General features: G+C 45.6%; 1 protein-coding gene across 1 annotated transcript; it reads left to right on the top strand.

Moving 5' to 3' along the window:
• The first annotated feature begins 1,486 nt into the window (after positions 1–1,486).
• S100A11 (S100 calcium binding protein A11) lies at positions 1,487–6,675 on the top strand. Its single transcript, XM_060090553.1, has 3 exons — positions 1,487–1,593; positions 5,349–5,501; positions 6,352–6,675. Exons 1-3 carry the CDS (start codon positions 1,591–1,593, stop codon positions 6,505–6,507), a joined length of 312 nt encoding a protein of 103 aa, XP_059946536.1. The 5' UTR covers positions 1,487–1,590; the 3' UTR covers positions 6,508–6,675.
• The last annotated feature ends 16,806 nt before the right edge of the window (positions 6,676–23,481 follow it).

Below are 23,481 nucleotides of genomic sequence, written 5' to 3'. Positions count from 1 at the left end.
CAACTGAAAATGTGGGTCTGGCGTAGGTGAGAAGAGATGAAGGTCTGCTCAGAAGTGACCAGCTGAGGCTGCAGGAGCAGAGGGGATGCCAGGAAGCAGTTTACACAATGCCCTGCAGCCCATTATCTTTCCTTTGCATCTATTCCCGTTTTTTTTTTTTTTTTTTTTTTTAATTTTTATTTTTTTGGCTGTGTTGGGTCTTCGTTTCTGCGCGAGGGCTTTCTGTAGTTGCGGCAAGTGGGGGGCCACTCTTCATCGCGGTGCGCGGGCCTCTCACTATCGCGGCCTCTCTCGCTGCGGAGCACAGGCTTCAGACGCGCAGGCTCAGTAGTTGTGGCTCACGGGCCCAGTTGCTCCGCAGCATGTGGGATCCTCCCAGACCAGGGCTCGAACCCGTGTCCCCCGCATTGGCAGGCAGACTCTCATCCACTGCGCCACCAGGGAAGCCCTATTCCCGTTTTTGAAGCCCTCTCAAAGCCATCTTTTTTTTTTTTTTTTTTTTTTTTTTTTTTTTTTGCGGTACGCGGGCCTCTCACTGCTGTGGCCTCTCCCGTTGCGGAGCACAGGCTCCGGGCGCGCAGGCTCAGCGGCCATGGCTCACGGGCCCAGCCGCTCCGCGGCATGTGGGATCTTCCCGGACCGGGGCACGAACCCCTGTCCCCTGCATCGGCAGGCGGACTCTCAACCACTGCGCCACCAGGGAACCCCAAAGCCATCATTTTATCTGATAGTCATAACAATCTTGTGAAGTAGGAAAGGAAAGGGCACCTACTTTTACAGGTAAGGAAATGGAAGCTCAGAGGACTGAGGGGTTTTGCCAAACGTATTGCATTGAAGTAATTACAGATCCAGGATTAGAATCCAGAGCTTCTGATTCTTCATACAACTCCCAACTCCGTTGCCAACTGCTCACAGATAAATGCCCTACTTGCAGGGTTCAGTAGTTTGCAGTAGTACTGTACCGTTGCAGTTCTTTGGGGTCTAGGGTCTTGCTTTGTTTTGTTTGTTTTTTTAACTGTTTTCGGTTTAGAGAGAAGTCTGTGTCAACGATGCTCCAGCTGGCACAAATCACTACCGTTTAGTCTGTTAACGTCTCCAGTGTGAAAGAAGAGACAGCCCTGGTTTCTAGGGAACTTATAGCCCACACTCCACGTTGCACGTTTTTCAAAGGGACCTTTCTGCCTGTCTAACATGAATGACCAGAATGAGCTCGTGAGCTTGTACAGGGAAAAGACCCACGGACTTGGACAGACTTCCAGAAGACCGCTATGCAAAACTTTCAATTCGGAAAAGTCCAAAATCTTCAAGGTTCACGGCACAGGGGAGAGAGATTCTTCAGGGCTCAGCGAGGACAATGGGTTTTGTGTGAGTTTTATGGTGAAGCCGTGTGCTTGGCAAAGAAGGGCGACGGCGACCAGTCCGGATCCGCGCGGCGGCGGGCGGAGCTGAGGAGGGGGCGCGAGTCAGGCGGAAGCCGCGCGGGGCGGAGCCGGGTGGGGCCTGACCTGGGAAGCAGCAGACTCGGCCCGCCGCCCAGTTCGCGCCTCGCCGCTCCTCGCTCGCAATCCCGTTCTTCGCTCCTCTCCGAACATGGTAAGCCGCACTTTTTGTCTTCCTCTTGCATGAAAAGAAAAAAGCAACAGCGTACTTTTCACCAGGCTTGGTCTTTGATTTTTATGTGGACATGGCAGGAAACAGAGCAGGACGAATGAATCTATGGCAGGGAATTAGGAAAGAGCGGATGGAAGGAAGAAGCCCTGAGTTATACCTGTAATAACAGCCTAGGGGTAGCAACGGGAGGTTCTTTTGTTTTCCAGGCGAAGGTCTAGGGCTGGGATAGAGGAAATGCACTGCGAGCCGCGCCCCGCCCGGAGCCCCGCACGGGGTGAAGCCGCCCCGACCCCTCGCTCAGCCGGGACGGGGGCGGGGGTGTCCGGCCGGTGCGGGACGCCCCTCGCCGCCGGTGTCCGCGGAGCCCGGGGTACGACCTAAAGACAGGGGCTAGAATTCTGCGCGGCGACGCTAGTTATGTACAGTTCTAGAGACCAGAAAGGGAACGTTTCAGACCTAATGGTCTGACCCCTAGGGGAAATCAGAGTTTCAGTAATCGACCGGCAAACGGCCAAGACGCAGAGACTGAAACTGAAGCGAGTCCCAGCTAGCCGAGCGGCAGTCAGGAATGTGGGAGGAGCCCGGCGACCGGAAGCCCCCTCCTCCTTTCTTTTCCCCCCTGGCCCATCATCTTGTTCGGTGGTCACCCCGTCTCCTGTTTTTCTTCTCTCAGCTCCTGCCATCCCCATTTTGAACTCTATCTTTTCCATTAATCCACCTCCAAAATCTGCCTCTTCCTTGGGCTCTCTTTCGTGAAGGGAGGTCTGCAAACTTCCGCCCAAGGGCCAAATCGGGGTTCTGTTCGCCCACGAGCTACGAACGGATTTTACATATTTAAATAGTTGAGAGAAAGTTAAAGGAAGAATAATACTTTGTAACACGTGAAAATTATATGAAAATCAAACTTCAGTGTTCATAAAGTTTTATTGGCGCACGACCACGCCCATTCATGAGTTTTCTGTGTGGTTGCTGCCCTGCTACAAAAGCAGAGTGACAGAGCCCATATGAGCCGCACTGGCCTAAAATTTATACCATCTGGCCCTTTACAAAACACGTTTGCCAACCCCTGCTTTAGTCTGCCAGTCTGTACCCTCGACTGCTCTTTCCCCTTTCCGTGCAAAAGCGAGGAATCAGTCACATGGAACCTTGAAAAGGCAGACCCAGCACCACCAAGTGGTGAAGACCTGGAATGACCGCCCCGGCGGAAGGTGGATGCCACCAGGGCTCCTTGGGAGGAAAGGGAGCATGTTAGTTAAGAATGAGAACTGCAATACTTGAGTTTTTTCAGGCGTTACTTTTTTTTTTTTTTAACTTTCTCAAATGTTGAGTGTTTAGCATGCATTTTTTAAAATTTATTTTTGTCTGCGTTGGATCTTAGTTGCTGTGCGTGGGCTTTTGCAAGTTGTGGTGAGTGGTGGCTACTCTTTGTTGCAGTACAAGGGCTTCTCATTGCAGTGGCTTCTCTTGTTGCGGATCACAGGCTCTAGGTGCACGGGCTTCAGTAGTTGCGGCATGCAGGCTCAGTAGTTGTGGCTCACGGGCTCTAGAGCGCATGTTCAGTAGTTGTGGCACACAGGCTTAGTTGCTCCGCGGCATATGAGATCTTCCCGGACCAGGGCTCGAACCCGTGTCCCCTGCATTGGCAGGCGGATTCTTCACCACTGCACCACCAGGGAAGTCCCTAGCATGCATTTTTAAAATTCTCTCACAGCACCCATTTATCACGCTGTTTTCTCCTTCCTATCATTGTTCCCATCAAATACAACTCAGGATGCAGTGATGGGGAGCACTGGCTTCCATCCAAGCAGGAGATCTTCTCTTCTCCTTCAGCCACTGCTCCAACTTGAGCAAAGCTTTCCTGTCTCTGGGCCTCTCTGCCCCTCCAGCACTACAAATTTTGCAATTCCATTTAAGTAATTTGATAATTGTGTTTCTTTTCCTCTGGAAATTACCTCTGGGAAGAAATGCAGCGGTTTTAATTTTATCCATGCGGCTGATAGCAACAGTTTTAAAGGGGGAAAAAAATCTGTCAAGATTGAGGTTAAGGAGAGAAAAAGGAAAAGCAGAAAGCCACTTTGAAACTGGAAAATCAAAAAGCAATCTGAATTCCGCAAAGAAAAGAGGCAGAGAACACATCTGTAGGTCTAGAAAAAGATCACAAAGCCCTTGCTCCTCAACCTGGAACCTTCTACCCTATCTGGTGTGCCCTTCCAGTCAGTCTTGTTCCTGTAATCTGACACATTAGTAAGACTGTGAGATTGTAGTCCTGGTAAGAAAAGCTGTTGTGCAAACACATCTGTTTCTAGGCTGTGGTATTTTGTTTCTCACCAAAACTCTGAAGCTACCAACACTTTTCTAAAGAAAAAGTTCTGACAATGTGACCGTTGAGGAAGAATCCATCTCCAGAAGGGGCTTTATAGATGTTTCAGGATGCAATGAGCACGGGGCACCTGGCTAGGCAGTTAAAGCACCTGGAGAGACTGAAGGAGGGAAGGAGACTGGTAGCTGTGCAGCTAAGAGCTCAGATCAATAACAGGGCTCACATCAATCCTTAACATATTAATTATGGGGCCTGAAAGCCTCCAGCTCTGGGCTCCAGGAAGTCCATCCCAAGAACAAATTAACGGGCTAAGTGCCACATTGCGAATGTTACCATCCAATGTAGACATTGTTAATGTCCAGAGAGAAAGCTTTGGAGGAAGGGTGTGGCCCTGCAAGTTTTCCAGAAAGTCTGCAGTTTCCCTTCTTATCCACCAGGGGGAGCCTACGAGTTCCTCACGTCTGGGGCCCAGGTGCTGGCTGGAATGAGGGGCAGACTCAGCGTGACACAATTTCCTTGAAGACTTCTGTTGTAAGGAAAGCAGAGCCCAGAACAGGATATGAACCTTGTGCTCCTTCTAGTGCAACCACAGCTGTGGTTCAGCTCCGTAGATGCGATGGGAGCTGTGTGAGTGGCAACCTAAGAGCCCCCATATCAACCTTCCTGGTGTGAAGTGACCGGAGAAGTTCCACCAGCCTTTTCTGTGGGAATTAGTGGCATCTGGGAATAGAAGGAGCAAAGGCCAAGGGCTGCAGAAAGCAACCTGGAGGCTAAGATTGTAGAAGTAGCTCTGCCATGTCAGTTCCCTTCTCATGCCTCACGTGTAAAATTAAGGGGTTCTAACTCTCAAATACGAAAGCTGTTTTACAACATCCAAAAAATTCTCAGATCTCCTACCTCATACACAATAATACCTATGCTTTTAGTTTTCTTCTAGAAAATGTATGAGTCCTGGGAATTCAGTATTCCTTTAAAAAGAAATGCCATTTATCACAGTAGCCTCCATATACTCTTGGAAAATAGGGAACTTTTTAATCTATAGACGATGCTTGGTATGCATATGGATTTGTGGATATATAGTTATAATATATTTACCCGCACATTCTAAAAATATCAGTAAACCCTGTCACCTCACGCTCATCTAGGCAGTCTACTGCTTTCAAACATACCAGCATGCTCCATATTTACCCTCACTAATTTTCACCTGGAATAAACATGTGAGGAGATGTGGGGAGGAAGCTCACTGAATGTGACTTTCTGTGGTTGTCTTGGGCCCCTTAGCCCCCTAAACAACGACCAAGTCTTTCAGGAAACTGCTTGACCCAAAATGAAGAGACGAGATCCTCTGGAGTTTTCCCTAGCACCCAGCTTTTGATATCTTGCCCTTGTCTGAACCCTGAATTTTTTTTTTCCAAAGGCAAAAACATCCAGTCCTACAGAGACTGAACGGTGCATTGAGTCTCTGATTGCTGTTTTCCAAAGGCATGCTGGAAGGGACGGTAACAACTGCAAACTCTCCAAGGCCGAGTTCCTTATCTTCATGAATACAGAGCTGGGTGCCTTCACAAAGGTATTGGTCCCTGCCCCCAACCCCAGGCCACCCACAGCATGAAACAAGACCCTGGCAGAATGGCTAGGAGTGAAGGAGAGCAGCTGAGCCCCTAGGGCTGAGTAAGCTCTGAATGACTATTAAAGGACCTTCTGTTCTCCTCTTCTTTGAATAAAGTATGTTCTAAAGATCAAAGTTATCAAACTACACTGACATAGGGAACAGTAATTTTTTTTCATTTAAGGAGAGGGGCTTACAAAATGGTAAATGGAGTAATAGAAGAGTTTTCAAATTTTATTCCTCCACCCCAAAGCCTCTAGGGCAGCCACAGAACTTTCTGTAGTGATGGAATTAATGTTCTATATATGCGCTACCTGATATGGTAGCCACTAGCAACTAAAGGACTGACTTTCTAAATTAATTAAGTAGCCATATGTAACCAGTGGATATAAGTGTGTGTATGTGCTGGGGGCTTGGGTGAGTGGAGGATGGGGCTGATTAGGCAGGGCCCGCATCCTCTTTCCACCTCCAGTCACTCTGCTTTTATGTAGTTTGTATATTGGAGTTGCATGCAACACTTAGAAAAAGTTTTCCACTGTTTTTACAAAACTGAGTAACCCCTGATGGTCACAGAAAGAACCCTGGACTAGGAGCTAGAAAAGCTGGGTTCGTGTCCTAGGTCTTCCGCTTAGGCCACTCACTTCACCTGTTTGAGTCTGTTTCTGTCTCTGAAAAGTGCGAATATTAATAACCCCTACCCGGTACCTCACACTCGTGTAAGAATAAAATGTGGAAACATTTTTGAAAGCATCTTAGAAAGTACAATATAAAGGTACTAATATCATTATTATTGTTATTATTATCTTTGCAGAACCAGAAGGACCCCAGTGTCCTTGACCGCATGATGAAGAAGCTGGACCTTGACTGTGATGGACAGCTAGATTTCCAAGAATTTCTTAATCTTATTGGCGGCCTGGCGCTGTCTTGCCATGACTCCTTTATTAAGTCTACCTCTTCCCGGAAGTAAATTGGAGGAGCCTTTGGGCCTGGCCTCCAGCCCCACTCTCTTTCCTTCAGCCTCCCAATTATCATCTACCCCTCACAGCCTACACATACCCTGAGCCCAGTGTACCCACCACCCCATGCAGGCCACTCCTGCTAGTAGTAATAAAACAATATTGTTTTTTAAAGCACACACTGGAGAGTCAGTAAATTTGTGCAAGGGAGGGAGATGACTGGGAGGAATATAAATTAAATTGATGGAAACAGTTACCAGAAGTTGCAAAGTAAATAGGAAAAATGCATCTTGGGTGTATACATAATCATGACTAATGATACCAACATAATCATCTAAATTACTCAGACTGATGGAGAGACGTCACTTATTGTTCACTCATTAAATGTCTATACACCCCTACGACAGGCACTGTCATAGGCTTTGAAGATACAGTCAGCAAGACAGACAAGGTCCTACCTTCACTGACGTTACCTTCTAGTGGGGGGAGAAACAATAAATGAATAAACAAACAAAGAACTATGAGTGCAAAAAGATAGTTGTCTTTCTGAAAGCCAAATTGAATTCTTTTCAAAAACTTGATTAGAGAAATTCACTGAAGATAACTGTGGTTGATGTAGGTGTAGCTGAAACAACTGTAAACAAATGTGAAAAGCCTCATAAAAATCTAGAAGCATCTTTTACTCAGATTGCCTCACAAGTATCTTTAAATTCCTCCACTTAAAGGAACTGGGACTTCATCCTGGTGGTCCAGGGGCTAAGACTCCACGTTCCCAATGCAGGGGGCCCAGGTTTGATCCCTGGTCAGGGAACTAGATCCCACATGCTGCAACTAGGAGTTCGCATGCCACAGCTAAAGATCCTGCATGTCGCAACTTAAAAAAAAAAAAAGATCCCACATGCTGCAATGAAGATCCTTCGTGCAGCAACTAAGACCCAGTGCAGCCAAATAAATACATAAATTGTTTTTTTAAAAAAGGAACTGAAAATCATAAGTGTGATTTATGCAAGAAAGGCAGTATAGCAAAATATTGGTAAATGTACACGTTTGAAATTTAAGTACTTAGAATATTTTTATGAATACCCATTTTAACTGATTTTTTTTTTTAAGTTAACCAGCCAGCTACTGGTCCCTACCCTTCAGAAAAGACAGTCTCTACCATTTCCCAATAAACTTATTCTTCTCTCTGCCCCAGCTTGATCTCTTCCACTCCTTTCCCCACCCTGTGACCAAAGAGTTTTTAAAGGCAAACTTGATGATGTCACTCTCCTGGTTAAAACCAAGCATTGATTCCTCTTAATAAGCAAGATGAAATCCAGTTATCTTTGGGCACCCAAGGGCCTTCATGGTGGGTCCCTAACCCCTTCTCCAGCCTCATTTCCACTTCTCTCTAGACTTGCCAAACACTCCTGAGCTGATAACCAAGTGCTGTGCCTCTGTCCCTTCATAATCTCTTCTTGCTGCCCTGAAAGCCCTTTGCCCCTTTCCCACCTTTTCCTACTCTATAGAGCAGCACAAGTGTCATCTCCCTTATACTGTGCTTCCACGGCACTCTGTTCTTACCTCTGTTACAGCACTCATCACTCTGTATTGCAACAGTGATGTCTTCCCAGACTTGACTTTGAACTCAGGAAAAGGGATCTAGTTAAATGCATCACTGTATCACTAGTACCTAGCGTGGTGCCCGGCATATAGTGGGTCGGAAAAAGTAGATAGTGCTCTAAAATCAGACTTGGGACACTATGCATATCAGTCAGGGTTCCCACAGGAAACACGTGCACACTCACCAGGGTCACTGAAGAAAGTTTATTGAAGAGACTATTACAAAGTTGTGCTCAGGGATAAGAGAAACACAAAGGATGTCAAAGCACCAGGGACTAGCAAAATTAGGAAGCTGTTACCACCACTACGCCTGACTGGGCAAACCAAGGAGCAGTTACTGGAAGCTAGCAAGAACCATAGGCAAGGGAGAGGGGTCCCCACAGATGCTGTGGCCTTGTTCATAGAAATACAGCCACTGTCAGACCACAGGCGGCAGGAGGGAGCCAGGGGAATAAATAGCGATTTCTCTCTCTTCCCATCTTCATGATCTCCTGCCAGCGCCTCCCATGGGACAAGCCAACTAGAAAGCTGAGAAGGGCAGAGAAGCATAGAAAGTGGATATGGAGGGGCAAAGAGAATATCCATCACATCGTAGAAAGGTGAGATCATTATTTCCCTACACAGAGTTACTCCTGTCAGAGAGAGAAGCAGAGGATAAAGTGCCAACGCTAATGCAAATAAATATTTTTAGTATATATCTTTAATTTATTAAATGGTTTTTTTGTGGTTAAATTTACATAACATGAAATTTAACATTTTAACCATTTTTAAGTATACAATTCAGAAGCATTAAGTACATTCACATTGTGGTGCGACCATCACCACTATTCATCTCCAGAACTTTTTCTTCCATGACGGAAATTTTGTACTCCCCACTCCCCTCTACCCCCATCCCTGGCTATAAACATTCTACTTTCTGTCTCTGTGAATTTCATTACTGCAGGTACCTCATACAAGTGGAATCATACAATATTTGTTTTTTTGTAACTGGCTTATTTCACTTAGCATAATGTCCTCAAGGTTCATCCATGGAGCGGCACATGTCAGAATTTCCTTCCTTTTTAAGGCTGAATAATATTCCATTGTATGTCCATTGTATGTATATATTACGCTTTGTTTATCCATTCACCCACCAATGGACACTTGGATTGCTTCCACCTTTTGGTTTTTGAGAATAATGCCACTATAAACATGGGTGTACAAATATCCATTAAAGTCCCTGCATTCAATTCTTCTGGATTATACACCCAGAAGTGGAATTGCTGTATCATATGGAAATTCTGTGTTTAATTTTTTAGGAACCACCATGCCATTTTCCACAGCAGCTACACCATTTTACATTCCCATCAGCAATGTACAAGCAATGTCCAATTTCTTCACATCCTCACCAACACTTGTTATTTTCTGTGTTTTGGATAAAATTCAACCTAACAGGCATGAAATGGTATCTCATTATTTTCATTTGCATTTCCCTAGTAATTAGTGATGTTGAGCAGCTTTTCATGTACTTATTAGTCACATATATCTCGACTGGAAAAATATCTATTCGAGTACTTTGCCCATTTTTTTCCCGACTTTATTGAGGTATAATTGGTATAAAAAAACTGCACATAATTTATGTATACAATTTGGTAAATTTGTCCATTTTTTAATTGGGTTGTGTGGTTTTTTATTATTGAGTTGTAGGAGTTCTTTATATATTCTGGATATTAATCCCTTACCAGATACATGATTTGCAAATATTTTCTCCCATTCTGTGGGTTGCTTTTCACTCTATTGATAGTGTCCTTTGATGCACAGAAGTTTTTAATCTTGATAAAGTTTTAATTTTGAATGTATCTATTTTTCTTTTACTGCCTGTGTTCCTGGTGTCACATCCAAAAAACCATTGCCAGGGGCTTCCCTGGTGGCGCAGTGGTTGAGAGTCCGCCTGCCGATGCAGGGGACACAGGTTCGTGCCCTGGTCCGGGAGGATCCCACATGCCGCGGAGCGGCTGGGCCCGTGAGCCATGGCTGCTGAGCCTGCACGTCCAGAGCCTGTGCTCCGCAACGGGAGAGGCCACAACAGTGAAAGGCCCGCGTAAAAAAAAAAAAAAAAAAAAAACATTGCCAGATCGAATGTAGAATTTTTAAAAAAAGAAAAGAAAAAAAAAATCCAGCAAAGATCCAGCCCTTTTTAGGAAGGTTTGGCCATGATGTTAGGACTTCTGTCAAGATTGAGGATGGAGCAAATACAGCAAGCCCCTTCCTACTGCAAATAATGCTGGATAAAATGGAACACCCCCCCTCCAAAATAAGTTTAAATACTTAGTTCAAAATTCGGAAAGAGAAATATCCAGATGCCAAAAGCAAAAAAGGAACCCACAGTTGTAATTATACCAGAATTGAGGTCATGTGAACCTAGGCTGCAGAATAGGAGCTCTTAGCTAAAGGAGACAAACCACTAAAGAGTTGCCCTATCAGTGATGAAGACTGAAAAACTCAGCCCACCACCCCAGACAAGACTCAGAATAAGCCATAGGGGGAACAAAGTTATCTGAGAGAAGTCAAAATGCTGCACTTGTGCTTCCTGGAGGCATGGGGCTCAAACACACACTGCTGCTGTGTACAGAATCTCCAGGCTAAGAAATTACCTTAAAAGTGCTCCAGAGCAGTAAACACAATAAAACCCTAGGCAAATGCAAACCACCTCATGGAGACACCCCAGGCATTTGGAGGATATCCACAGAAGACAAATCCTGCTAAAATAGGCTGCAAACATTACAAACATTACACTGCACATGAGAGACTATCAGTATATGCAAAAGATGAGAGACTTTGCACCCAAGTAAAGAGAGAAAGCAATCTGGAAAGGACTTTAACATGAGTATGTTTAAAATGTTCAAATAAATAAAGGCAGGAAGTAGGATACATAAAACAAGAACAGGGATACATGAAGTAGGAAAAAAAAAAAAGAGAGAAGCAAATAGAGAGTCTATACATGAAATATATAGTCCCGCAGATATATAAAGGATCATGAAGCTGGACGTTGCACCAACAATTCCTGGCCCTGCTGCGGTGATGACGGGGAGGATCTGTCCCCGCCTGCTAGACCTCAGGAAGACCTGCTGACTCACTGCACACGCCCACCTCCCAACGACCCTGTTGTACTCTCCACGAACCTGGTGAGAGATGTTTTGGGAATTTGGGCAGAGAGACAGAAAGGACCACACCTGTACAGCAAGATAGATAATTCACGCTTTGTTTCTCTGCTGTCTCTAATCTCCCCCAGTCACCAGTGAAAACATTCCTGAATGGCCACAGTCAAGAAGGAAGACTATGAGAGGGAAAAACAAGTCTGCACTGGCTGGGAACTGGCTCTCAGTGACTGAAGCATCCTGTGAGAACAGGCAGCGAGGACGGAGAGGAACAACGATAATCCTGGCCCCTCGCCACACCTCTCTCGGCTGAGACTGCAGCCCACACAGAGAGAAATGTTGCTGTTGCCAGATTCATATTTCATCCTCACAGCGACTTAGTGTCAACGTTATCTTAAACATGATGCATGGAGTGGCCAGAACTTCTGGTAGGAATGCAAAACAAAGACAACTCAGGAACGTTGTAAGTCCAGTCCACAAAGAGATTAACTTCTGACAGAGGAAGAAAACCAAATGTGGAAGTTGGAGAAGGTGTACATTAATATCACGTAGGCAGCAGAGGTTGCTTCATAAATGCTAGCGACCCTCTCCTCATTTCATCACCATTAAACCTCCTGAACGGATGGTTGGAACTTTTGTTCTCACCCTGCTGACTTCTGGGTTGGGGAGAGGAACTAAATATTGAGTTCAATCACCAATGGCCAATGATTTAATCCATCAGGCCTATGTAATGAAGTCTCCATAAAAACCCAAAAGGATGGGGTTTGGAGAACTTCTGGGTTGGCGAACACATAGAGACAAGGAGAGAGGGGAGTGCTCTGAGGGGACATGGAAACTCTGAGCCCCTTCCCGCAGCTTTGCCCTATGCATCTCTTCCACCTGGCTGTTCCTCAGTTATATTCTTTATATAACCAGTAATCTAATAAATAAAGTGTTTCTCTGAGTTCTGTGAGCCACTGTAACAAAGTGACAGAACCCAAGAAGGAGGTCATGGGAACCTCCAAAGTATAGCCAGTCGGTCAGAAGCACAGGTGACAACCTGGACTTTCAGTTGGCTCTGAAGTGAGGGGAGGGAAAGGACTGAGCCCTTACCGTGTGGATCTGACCCTATCTCCAGGTAGATAGTGTCAGAATTGAGTTAAATCGTAGGACACCCAGCTGGTGTCAGAGAATTGCTTGGTGGTGTGGGGAAAAAAACACACACACAGTAGTTGGTGTCAGAATCATTACCTAGCATCCTCTAAAAGTGACCAATGGGGGACTTCCCTGGCAGTTCCGTGGTTAAGACTCTGTGCCTCCAATGCAGGGGACACAGGTTCGATCCCTGGTCTGGGAACTAAGATCCCGCATGCCGCACAGCGCGGCCAAAAAAAAAAAAGTGAGCAATGAGATCGTTTTGCTGTCATTATTTAGTATCATTATTAACTCATGGATTTAAGCATATTAACTATGTTTCCATTATTTTCCTTATCAATACTCATATTGTCTCATGTTTGGCCAGTGGGAGTTCCTTTGAGTTGGGGCCTAAGTTCCTATGACATGACCCTAGTAGTCTTTGATAACTTCCTCTTCCTGGTATAAGATGTTCCTGGATCATCTAGTGCATTTCCTGCACCACACCTTTCTTCAAGGATCCCTTCTTCCTTTTAGCAACCTCTCATCCTTTTTGTTTCCTTTGCCCACTCTTCTTTCTGTACCTTAAGACTCAAACTCAGTCTTTGACCTTCTCCTCTTATGTCCCTAGTTTCTCCCATCAATGAAAGTCATAACCAGTCACACTTCAACTAGCACTCCTTGCTGGCCTATATGTCTGCATTCTTTTTTTTTTCTTTTTAAATAAATTTATTTATTTATTTATTTTTGGCTGCGTTGGGTCTTCATTGCTGCGCGCAGGCTTTCTCTAGTTGCGGCACATGGGGGCTACTCTTCGTTGTGGTGCGTGGGCTTCTCATCGCGGTGTCTTCTCTTGTTGCGGAGCACAGGCTCTAAGCATGCAGGCTTCAGTAGTTGTGGCTCACAAGCTCTAGAGCACAGGCTCAGTAGTTGTGGCGCACGGGCTTAGTTGCTCCGCCACATGTGGAATCTTCCTGGACCAGGGCTCGAACCCATGTCCCCTGCATTGGCAGGTGGATTCTTAACCACTGCACCACCAGGGAAGTCCAATTTCTGCATTCTTAACAAGAATAAGCTCTTCAACCTGGTTTGAACCTGCACCATCTGCCCTCCAAATTCTCGGGCTTTTGGACTGAGACTACATTATCACACCGGCTTTCCAGGATCTCCAGCTTGCAGGTAAATTTTGTAGAATTTGTGGAATTAGGCCAAATAGAGGGGAGAGGAACAACAAATAGATTACCTCTGCACCTTTGCTGTTTCTTCCTTCACATGGAATTCAATTTGACATGATTCAACTTAAATTTATTGCTTTCCATGTCCTAAATGTTGTACCCTTATTGTTGGCATTAATAGTAATAATTCTAATAGCTAAAACTTATTAAGTACTTACTGTGTGTCTAAGAGCTTTACATATATTATACCTTAACAAGTATTCCTCAACAATCCTATAATATAAGCACAATTATTAATGCCTATTTTATAGAGTAAGACACTAAGGCACAGAGAGACTGAGAACTTTTCCCAGGTCTCACAGCAAATAAGAGGCAAGGCCAAGTCTGCCTGACTCCTCGTGATGGTTAATTTTATGTGCCGGCTTGATTGGGCATAAGGGATGCCCAGGGGCTTCCCTGGTGGCGCAGTGGTTGAGAGTCCGCCTGCCGATGCAGGGGACACGGGTTCGTGCCCCGGTCCGGGAAGATCCCACATGCCGCAGAGCGGCTGGGCCCGTGATCCATGGCTGCTGAGCCTGCGCGTCCAGAGCCTGTGCTCCGCAACGGGAGAGGCCACAACAGTGAGAGGCCCGCGTACCAAAAAAAAAAAAAAAAAAAGGGATGCCCAGATAGCTGGTAAAATATGATTTCTGGGTGTGTCGTGAGGGTATTTCTGGAAGAGATTAGCATTTGAATTGGTAGACTGAGTAAAGCAAAAGGTCCTCCCCATGTGGGTGGGCAGCATCAGATCCCTTGAGAGCCTAAATAGAACAGAAGACAGAGGAAGGGCGAATTTGCCCTCTGAGCTGAGACATCCACCTTCTCCTGCTCTCGGACTTCGACACTCCTGGTTTTCTGGCTTTCATACTCAGGTGGGGACCTGCAACATCTGCCCTCCGAATTCTCGGGCCTTTGGACTTGGACTACATTATCGCACCAGCTTTCTGGGATCTCCAGCTTGCAGACAGCATATCATGGGACTTCTTGTCCTCCATCACCTCATGAGCCAATTGATATACTAAATTTCCCTCTATATGTATCTGTATATGCTCTTGGTTATGTTTCTCTGGAGAACTCTAACTAAAACACTTCCAAACCCTATCTTGACCACTAATCCATTTGTTGTTTCCCTCCCCTCTATTTGGTCTAATACCACATATTCTACAAAACTTACCTCAAGTCTCAGGTCTTCTAAGAAGCCTCCCTTCCTAGTCTGACCAGAGTGACTCGCCCTGTCCCTCAACTACTTCACTACCCATGAGGAACTTAAGAATACACTGTCACGCAGCTTCATTCCACTTCAGCTGCAGATTCTGATTCCCTGAGTCTGTGGTGGAACCGGAGATTCTGCATTTCTAACAAGCTCCCTGGTGATGCCGCTGCTGCTGGCCCATGAACCACATGTTAAGTAGACAGGATATAGCAGACATACACATATAACTTCATCAACTATATTTACCAAAATATGAACAATGGTTATCTCTGGATGCTCCTTTGGTTCTTTATATGTTTCTGTATTTTTCATTTTTCTATCAACGGATACCGTTTACTCCTATAATCAGAAAAAGGTATATAAGTATTAAGCTTTCAGGACTTCCCTGGTGGTCCAGTGGGTAAGACTCCATGTTCCCAATGTAGGGGGCCTGAGTTCAATCCCTGGTCGGGGAACTAGATCCCACATGCATGCTGAAATTAAGAGTCCGCATGCTGCAACTAAGAAGCCCACATGCCACAACTAAAAGATCCCGCATGACACAACTAAGGATCCCACATGCCACAATTAAAGATCCTGCATGCCACAAAGAAGATCCCACGTGCCACAACTAAGACCCGGCAGAGCGAAAATTAATTAATTAATTTTAAAAAGTATTAAGCTTTCAATATTCCTCACAGTATTCAAAATAAAGTTCAGATTTCTTCACTCAGCACCAGTAGCTCTTTGTGATTTGGCCCTTCACAGATTCTATGTCTTGATCTCCTGCAAGCTCCCATGTACCCATACATCCCACGTACCCACCAAACCTTCCAAATCATCTGTGGTTCTCTGGATGCCCCTCCCTTACTCCCTCATCCCCCCACCTTCTTCACCTGGCTCTTATTCATCCTTCAGGTTAGCCTCAAGTGGCTCCCCCTCCAGGAAGCCTCCCCAACTCCCCTATCTCTGCTCTCTTCTCTGCACTCCAACCAACAACCAGAAGCACTTTGACCACAATACTTTTCACCTTACATGTTTTATTTGTCTGCCTGGCCTGCTACAGCTGGGTTCCTGAAGACAGAGACTGTGTCTTTCTATATTTTTCTATATTTTTCTATATTGTCTATATTTCTATATCCTCAGCATTTAGGTAGTGCCAGGCATATAGTTGGCACTCAGTAAGTTTCTGAATGAATATACAAAAATGATTTGTATAATAAATTGCAATGGCTTTCCCAAATATTGGTTATTATTATCACTTTGAAGATGAATAAACAAATTCAGAGAGGTTAGGTAACTTGCCCTAAGTCTCAAAGCTAATGAATGGTCGAACATGGTTACCATGAGGTCTATATATATATATACATATATGTGTATATATATATAAAATTATTCTAAGTTGCTGATGTCTTAATTTCAAATGCATTTTAACAGCCCTGCATTTTTACTTCCCTTTTCCCATGATTATTGTTTTTGACATCATATTTTATATCTTTTTGTTTTGTGTATCCCTTAACTATTTATTGCAGATATAGATGATTTTACTACTTTTGTTTTTTAACCTTCCTACTAGCTTTGTACATGGTTGGTTTACTACTTTTTCTATATATTTGCATTTTCCAATGAGTTTTTTCCTTTCGTAATTTCTTTTTTTTTTTCTTTCGGTACGCGGGCCTCTCACTGTTGTGGCCTCTCCCGTTGCGGAGCACAGGCTCCGGACGCGCAGGCTCAGCGACCATGGCTCACAGGCCCAGCCGCTCCGCGGCATGTGGTATCTTCCCAGACCGGAGCACGAACCCATGTCCCCTGCATCGGCAGGCGGACTCTCAACCACTGCGCCACCAGGGAAGCCCCCTTTCCTACGTTTCTAGTTGTACCTTTTTTTTTTTTTTTTTTTGCTTAGAGCAATTCCTTTGACATTTCTTTTTTTTTTTAAGATTTAATTTTATTTATTTTTGGCTGCGTTGCATCTTCGTTGCTGTGCGCGGGCTTTCTCTAGTTGTGGCGAGTGGGGACTACTCTTCTTTGTGGTGCATGGGCTTCTCATCGCCCACGCGAGAGCATCGCGTGGGCTTCAGTAGTTGTGGCGCACAGGCTTAGTTGCTCTGCGGCATGTGGGATCTTCCTGGACCAGGGCTTGAACCCATGTCCCCTGCAATGGCAGGTGGATTCTTATCCACTGCACCACCAGGGAAGTCCCCCTTTGACATTTCTTGTAAAGCTGGTTTGGTGTTGCTCAACTCTTTTAGCTTTTGCTTGTCTGTAAAACTTTTGATCTCTCCATCAAATCTGAACAAGAGCTTTGCTGGGTGGTGTATTCTTCTTGTAGGTTTTTTCCTTTCATCACTTTAAATATATTGTGCCACTCCCTTCTGACCTGCAGAGTTTCTGCTGAAAAGTCAGCTGATAGCCTTATGGGAGTTCCCATGTACAGAACTCGTTGCTTTTCCCTTGCTGTTTTTTTTTTAAGCTCTATTTATTTTATTTTTTATTTATTTTTTGGCTGCGTCAGGTCTTAGTTGCAGCACGCGGAATCTTTCATTGCGGTGCGCAGGCTCTTCATTGCAGTGCGCGGGCTTCTCTCCAGTTGCAGCGCGCAGGCTCAGTAGTTGTGGCACGTGGGCTTAGTTGCCCTGCAGCATGTGGGATCTTAGTTCCCCGACCAGGGATGGAACCGGTATCCCCTGCATTGCAAGACGGATTCTCAACCACTGGACCACCAGAAGTGGTGGAAGTCCCTCCCTTGCTGCTTTTAATATTCTCTCTTTAATTTTTGCCATTTTAATTACAATGTGTCTTGGTATGGTCCTCTTTGGGTTGACCCTATTTGGGACTCTCTGTGCTTCCTGGACCTAGATGTCTGTTTCCTTGCCCAGGTTACAGAAGTTTTCAGCTATTATGTCTTCAAACATGTTCTCTGCCCCTTTCTCTCTTCTCCTTTTAGGACCCCTATAATGTAAATGTTAGTACACTTGATATTGTCTCAGAGGTCTCTTAAACTGTCCTCATCTCTTTTTATTCTTTTTTCTTTTCTCTGCTCAGCTTCAGTGATTTCCACTACTCTGTCTTCCAGCTCACTGATCCATTCCTCTGTATTATTTAATCTACTGTTGATTCTTTCTAGTGTATTTTTTTAATTTCAGATATTATATTCTTCATCTCTTTAGTTCTTCTTTATATTTTCTCTTTATTAAAAACTTCTCACTGTATTCATCCATTCTTCTCCCAAGTTGTTTGATCATCTTTATGATCACTACCTTGAACTCTTTATTGAATACATTACCTATCTCTACTTCACTTAGCTTTTCTGGGATTTTATCGTATTCCTTTGTTTGAAACATGTTCCTCTGGTGCCTCATTTGCCTAACTTGTTGTTAATATTTTTATCTATCTGGTAGGTTGGTTATATTTCCCAACCTTGGAGAAATGGCCTTTTATAGGAGATGTCCTGTGTCCAGCAACATACTCCCCTCTGGTCACCAGAGCTATATGCTCTAGGCGCACCCCTTATATGTGGGCTGCGTGGATCCTGTTGTGGTGGCTGACTACTGTGGGCAGTCTGGTAGGCATGGCTCGTCCCTTATCCAGTTGGCTGCCAGGCCCCGCCTTGTGCAGAGGCTGCCAGCTGCTGGTTGATGGAGCTGGGTCACAAGGCGGCTAGCTGCAGAACCCCAGAGGGGTCCTAGGGCTAGTGCTGGCACACTGGTGAGCAGGGCCAGGTTCTAGGGTGGGTGGTTGTGAAGCCAGGGTTCCCAGATCTAGTGTTGACCTGCTGGTAGGCAGGGCTGGTTCCTGACACAGATGGCTACAGTTTCCGGGGTGTCCCAGAGCTGATGCTAGCCCACTGGTGAGTGGGGCTAGATCTTGGGGTGGCTGGTTGAAGAGTCCAATGTGTCTCATAACTGGTGTTGGCCTGCTGGTAGCCAGGGCTGGGGCCCAGTGGTCTCTGGTTACAGGGCCCTGGGGGCCCTGGGGTGTCAGCCCACTGGTGGGTGGGGCTGGATCCCAGGACCACTGATTGAAGGGCCCACAGGCTGTGTCGGCCAGTTGGTAGAGAGGGCCAGGGCCCAGGGGGCTCCCAGGGCTTGTTCTGGCCTGCTGATGTGTTGGCTGTGTCTTGCCATGGCAGATTGCAGGGCTGCAGTGGTCCTGGGACTAGTGTCTGCCTGCTAGTGAATGGTGTTGGGGTCCAGGGGATGTGGACTGAACCTGGCTGGGAAGAACTGTGCAGGAGTGAAATCCTGCCAGGACCCTGCCTGACCATGAAACACGCACAGGTAGCCAAAGGTCAGTGCTCAGGGAAACAGACAACTGGGACAGCCTGTGTCTACACACTCTCAAAGCAGGTCATTTCCACTTAGAAATCCCACCGGCAGCGTTTTTATCACCTTCCTTCCGAAGCCAGTATTTCCTCTCTGCGTTGGGCAGGCACCACAATACTCCAGGTGCCCGGGCTGGACAATTCTGGGTAGCTGTGCTCGTCCTCTCCCTCATGCCCTGCAGCTCAGTAATGGCAGCCCTGAGGACTCTTCCTGCAGATTTTTCTCAGATCTGTACCTTTCTGTCTACTCTTACCACCACCATTCCAGTGCAGGCCTGTATCATCACCAGCTTCACCCCCATCATCTCCTGGCCCCCGTTCTCTCTCACCTCCAGTAGTCAGTGGTTCTGGCTTCTGCTGTTTAGTTGTGCCTACAATTTAAATCTGCAGTCTGGAACTCAAAACCATCAATAATCTAGTCCTTATCCCTCACCCTAACCCTTTTTCTAGCTGTACTTGATCCTTCTCTAAAGGTGTCCCGCACATTCGCTCCTCTGTGCTGACAGGATGGTGCTCCTCTGTGCTGAGAGGTTGGCCCTCCTCTCAGCACCTGTTCCACATGCCCCATCGATGCCTATCAAATGGGATAGAGACCCAATGTTCAAGGCTCTCTTCAAATCTTATCTCCCATCAAGTTATTCTTAAGGATCCCAGCAAAGGAAGTCTGCTCTTCTAAATTCTTGCTGGTCTTACTGTCTACACCCATGCAACACTGGCCACACACACTACCTCCTATTAGAGCTATTTGGGAATATTCCCATGTTCCTGCCTAGATTATGGCTATGTTCCTAAGCAGCTGTCCTGTTGCTGCTCTACCCAAAAAAAAAAGCAAACTGGGGTGGTGGCAATAAGGAGGCTTTAACAGTAGGCTTATCTGGGTTCTAATAGGGCCATACAGATGCCCTTAGGTAAGTTATTATTTAAACTCTCTGAGCTTCCTTTCCTCATCTGAAAACACACTTAACATCTGTCTTACAGGGATTTTATGAGACTTAGAAATAATATATGTAGGGGCTTCCCTGGTGGCGCAGTGGTTGAGAGTCTGCCTGCCGATGCAGGGGACACGGGTTCGTGCCCCGGTCTGGGAAAATCCCACATGCCGCGGAGCAACTGGGCCCGTGAGCCAAAATTACTGAGCCTGCGCGTCTGGAGCCTGTGCTCCGCAACAAGAGAGGCCGCGATAGTGAGAGGCCTGCACACCGTGATGAAGAGTAGCCCCCCGCTCTCCACAACTAGAGAAAGCCCTCACACAGAAACGAAGACCCAACACAGCCAAAAATAAATAAATAAATAAAGCAAACTATCAACAAGTAAAAATAAACACTATTAAAAAAAAAAGAAATAATATATGTAAACCTCAATAAATTACAATAATCATAATTCTAATCAATCTAAAATACTTCTTGGGGTGATTATAAGGAACAAATAAAATAACACATGAGACAGCTTTGTAGACTATAAAATTATTATGTTAATTTTTAATAAGCGAAACCTGGATTACATTTTTCTTTTTATATGACATGACCAATATAGACCTCAAAGATGCCCCCCATTAATTACCAGCAAGTATGTCCTCCGATATCCAGGCACTTTGGTTTTCAGAATATCTGTGCTCAAAACAGTTAGAATGAATGCGCTTAAAAGCCAGCCAATAAAACTGGTTGAATTCTATGTCCCAATTGAGGCTTTTATCTATATAGCACCAAACGCTAGTTCAACCTAATGTCTCTATTTTCATGCTTTTTTTTTCTCATCATGTACACAGAGCATTACTGTTCCCACTGTTCAAGCCCTGAGAAATGCTACCAAAGGAATGAGCCACTGGGCAGGGTTCCCACCTAAATCACAGCCTCCATCTCAGGACAGCTCTGTACACTTCTCAGCACCATCTTCAACCCTCGGGTTTCTCAACAAGGCTTCCTGCTCCATATGCTGCCAGGCCCAGTCAAGAGAAAGCAAACGCAACTGCAGAGCTACTCACTCTGCAGCCACCAGAGGGTCCCACAGCATTAGCTAGGAAGCAAGGACACACCCTCTCCTAGCACAAATCTCCACCAAGCTTACTCTTCCCCGGTGCCTCACAGCAGCTTCCCCTAGCTTCCAGCCCCCAAACAGGATTGCCTGGAACCCCCAGAGCTACTTGCTGGCTAATACTGTTGAGGCACCAGTTCATACTAAGTGGCCGGCTTTTCACAAGGGGTTTGTGTCACCAGGGCCCCATGGAGTCACATTTCTGAGGGTCTGAGAACTCCTCAGCCACATTCCATTATCATCCATGAACACAGAGTATCTGGGGCTTAAATAACTTTCTCTTTCATACAGCCCCCAGAATTTCTGTCTGGAACACCACTTCCTCTCAAGTTTTAATAAAGAAAAGGTAACTGCATATGAGACTGGCAGACTACAGCCCATGATGGGCAGGTCTTATCTTGCAGAGTTCTCCCCCAAGTCCAAGCATTCTTGGGGTCCAGACAAGCTGGTGTTCTGTTCTGGACTGATTACTTAACTCAAGGTACAGCGTCCTTTTTTCTTCCTCCTTTGAAGAGATCTGGAAAATCAGAGTCCCTTATGACTAGAAGATGGAAGAGGAAGGCCAGAATTCCCAGGTTTTTCTTTGTCGGCTACCCCAATCCATAACATAAGTAGACCCGCAAACTTGTGACTGATTTTCATTAAGGTTTTTTTAAAATAAATTTATTTATTTTTGGCTGCTTTGGGTCTTCGTTGCTGCGCGCAGGCTTTCTCTAGCTGCGGCGAGCAGGGGCTACTCTTCGTTGCAGTGCGCAGGCTTCTCATTGCAGTGGCTTCTCTTGTTGTGGAGCACGGGCTCTAGGCACGCGGGCTTCAGTAGTTTTGGTGCACGGGCTTAGTTGCTCCGTGGCATGTGGGGTCTTCCCAGACCAGGGCTTGAACCAGTGTCCCCTGCGTTGGCAGGCAGATTCTTAATCACTGTGCCACCAGGGAAGTCCCTCATTAAGGTTTTGTCTGTCTCTTTTTTGAGTGTTTAAAAAGAGGCTGGATATATTCAGGAAAATACTTTAAAATAATTAAAAGACTTTGAGAGGTTGGCTCCTACCTTCAGGATGGCTGCACATAAATCACTTCATATAATCCCCTTAATAACCTACCCCCCAGGATGGGAATATGAAGTCCATTTTATGGATGAGGAAACAGAAAGCACGGAGACTTACTTGCCCATGGCACAAAGCAATCATGCAGCAGAGCCAGGTTTCAACACAAGTCTGTCTGGCTCCAACCCACCCTCCACTTATTAATAATAATTATAGTTAACAGGAGTGGGGCACTTACTATGTGCCAGGCAGTCTGCTAAGTATTTACTCATTTATAGCCACAATATTCATAGGAGGCAGGTATTCCTTTTGAGTCCATTTTCCAGATGAGAGAACTGAGGTTTGGAAAGGCTGGTGACATGTCCAAGATCACATGGCTAATGAGTGGCAGAGAAAATATGATTCACTCCCCAAGCCTGCATTCTTAACCCCTGTGATATGTAGCCAAACTGTCTCTCCGAATGTCCAGTCCCCCTCCCCCATGCTCCCCTTGCTGCAGGCATACTGGGGGTTTTCAATTACCATCCCAGACCAAGCCCCTCCCCACCTCCCAGCCTCTGCATGTGCTTTTCCCTCTACCCAGAAAGCTTCCTCCTGGTCCCTCCCTTATTTTCAACCCTAGTTCCTCTTCTTCCTCTAGGTCTGAGTTCCAATGTCCCCTCTTCAGTGTAGTCTTCCCTGACTTTCTACTTCGATTCTTCTCTCACTCAGATCCTTGTTTTTCCCATCAAGGCACTCATTACAACTTACCCCAAATTTTATATTAGTTTCATTTTACTTGTATTTTATTTGCCTTTCCCGCTAGAATGAAAGGCCTATGAGGGCAGAAATTTGTCTGTCTTGGTCCCTGACATATCTCCAGTAGCCAGAAGATTCCAGGTATTGATAGGTGCTCTGTAAATATTTAATAGATTATAATCATTAGAATTTGCAGCTCACCAATAGAAGAAAGCAGATGGTTTCCAACCCCAAGCTAAGAGTTCTCTTGTGTTTAAAAAATAAATAAATAAATAAATAAAGGTTTCAGCTTCTGCTGCTCCAAGAGGTAAGTTAGCACAGCAAGCAGAGCCTCGATGGAGTCCTCCCAGTGCCCTAGAAGGAAGTCTGCTCAAAGATGTTCACCCACAAATCCCACACCAGGGACCTTGGGCCACAGAACAGCCCTGCTTGGCCTCCTTAAAGCTTCTTCTCCACAGGGAGGGATCACACAGAATCTGATCTGCTGCCCAGAAGCTGCTGCATACCAGGGCTGAGCTGGATGCCTCATGGTCATGAGCCAGTTCATTCTTTGCCATTACTCCAGACGATAGGCATCCATCCCTATTTTACCCG

This window comes from Mesoplodon densirostris, chromosome 2 (genome assembly GCF_025265405.1).
Source record: "Mesoplodon densirostris isolate mMesDen1 chromosome 2, mMesDen1 primary haplotype, whole genome shotgun sequence".
NCBI classification, from domain to species: Eukaryota; Metazoa; Chordata; class Mammalia; order Artiodactyla; family Ziphiidae; genus Mesoplodon; species Mesoplodon densirostris.
This window is presented reverse-complemented; position numbering and strand designations above follow the sequence as displayed.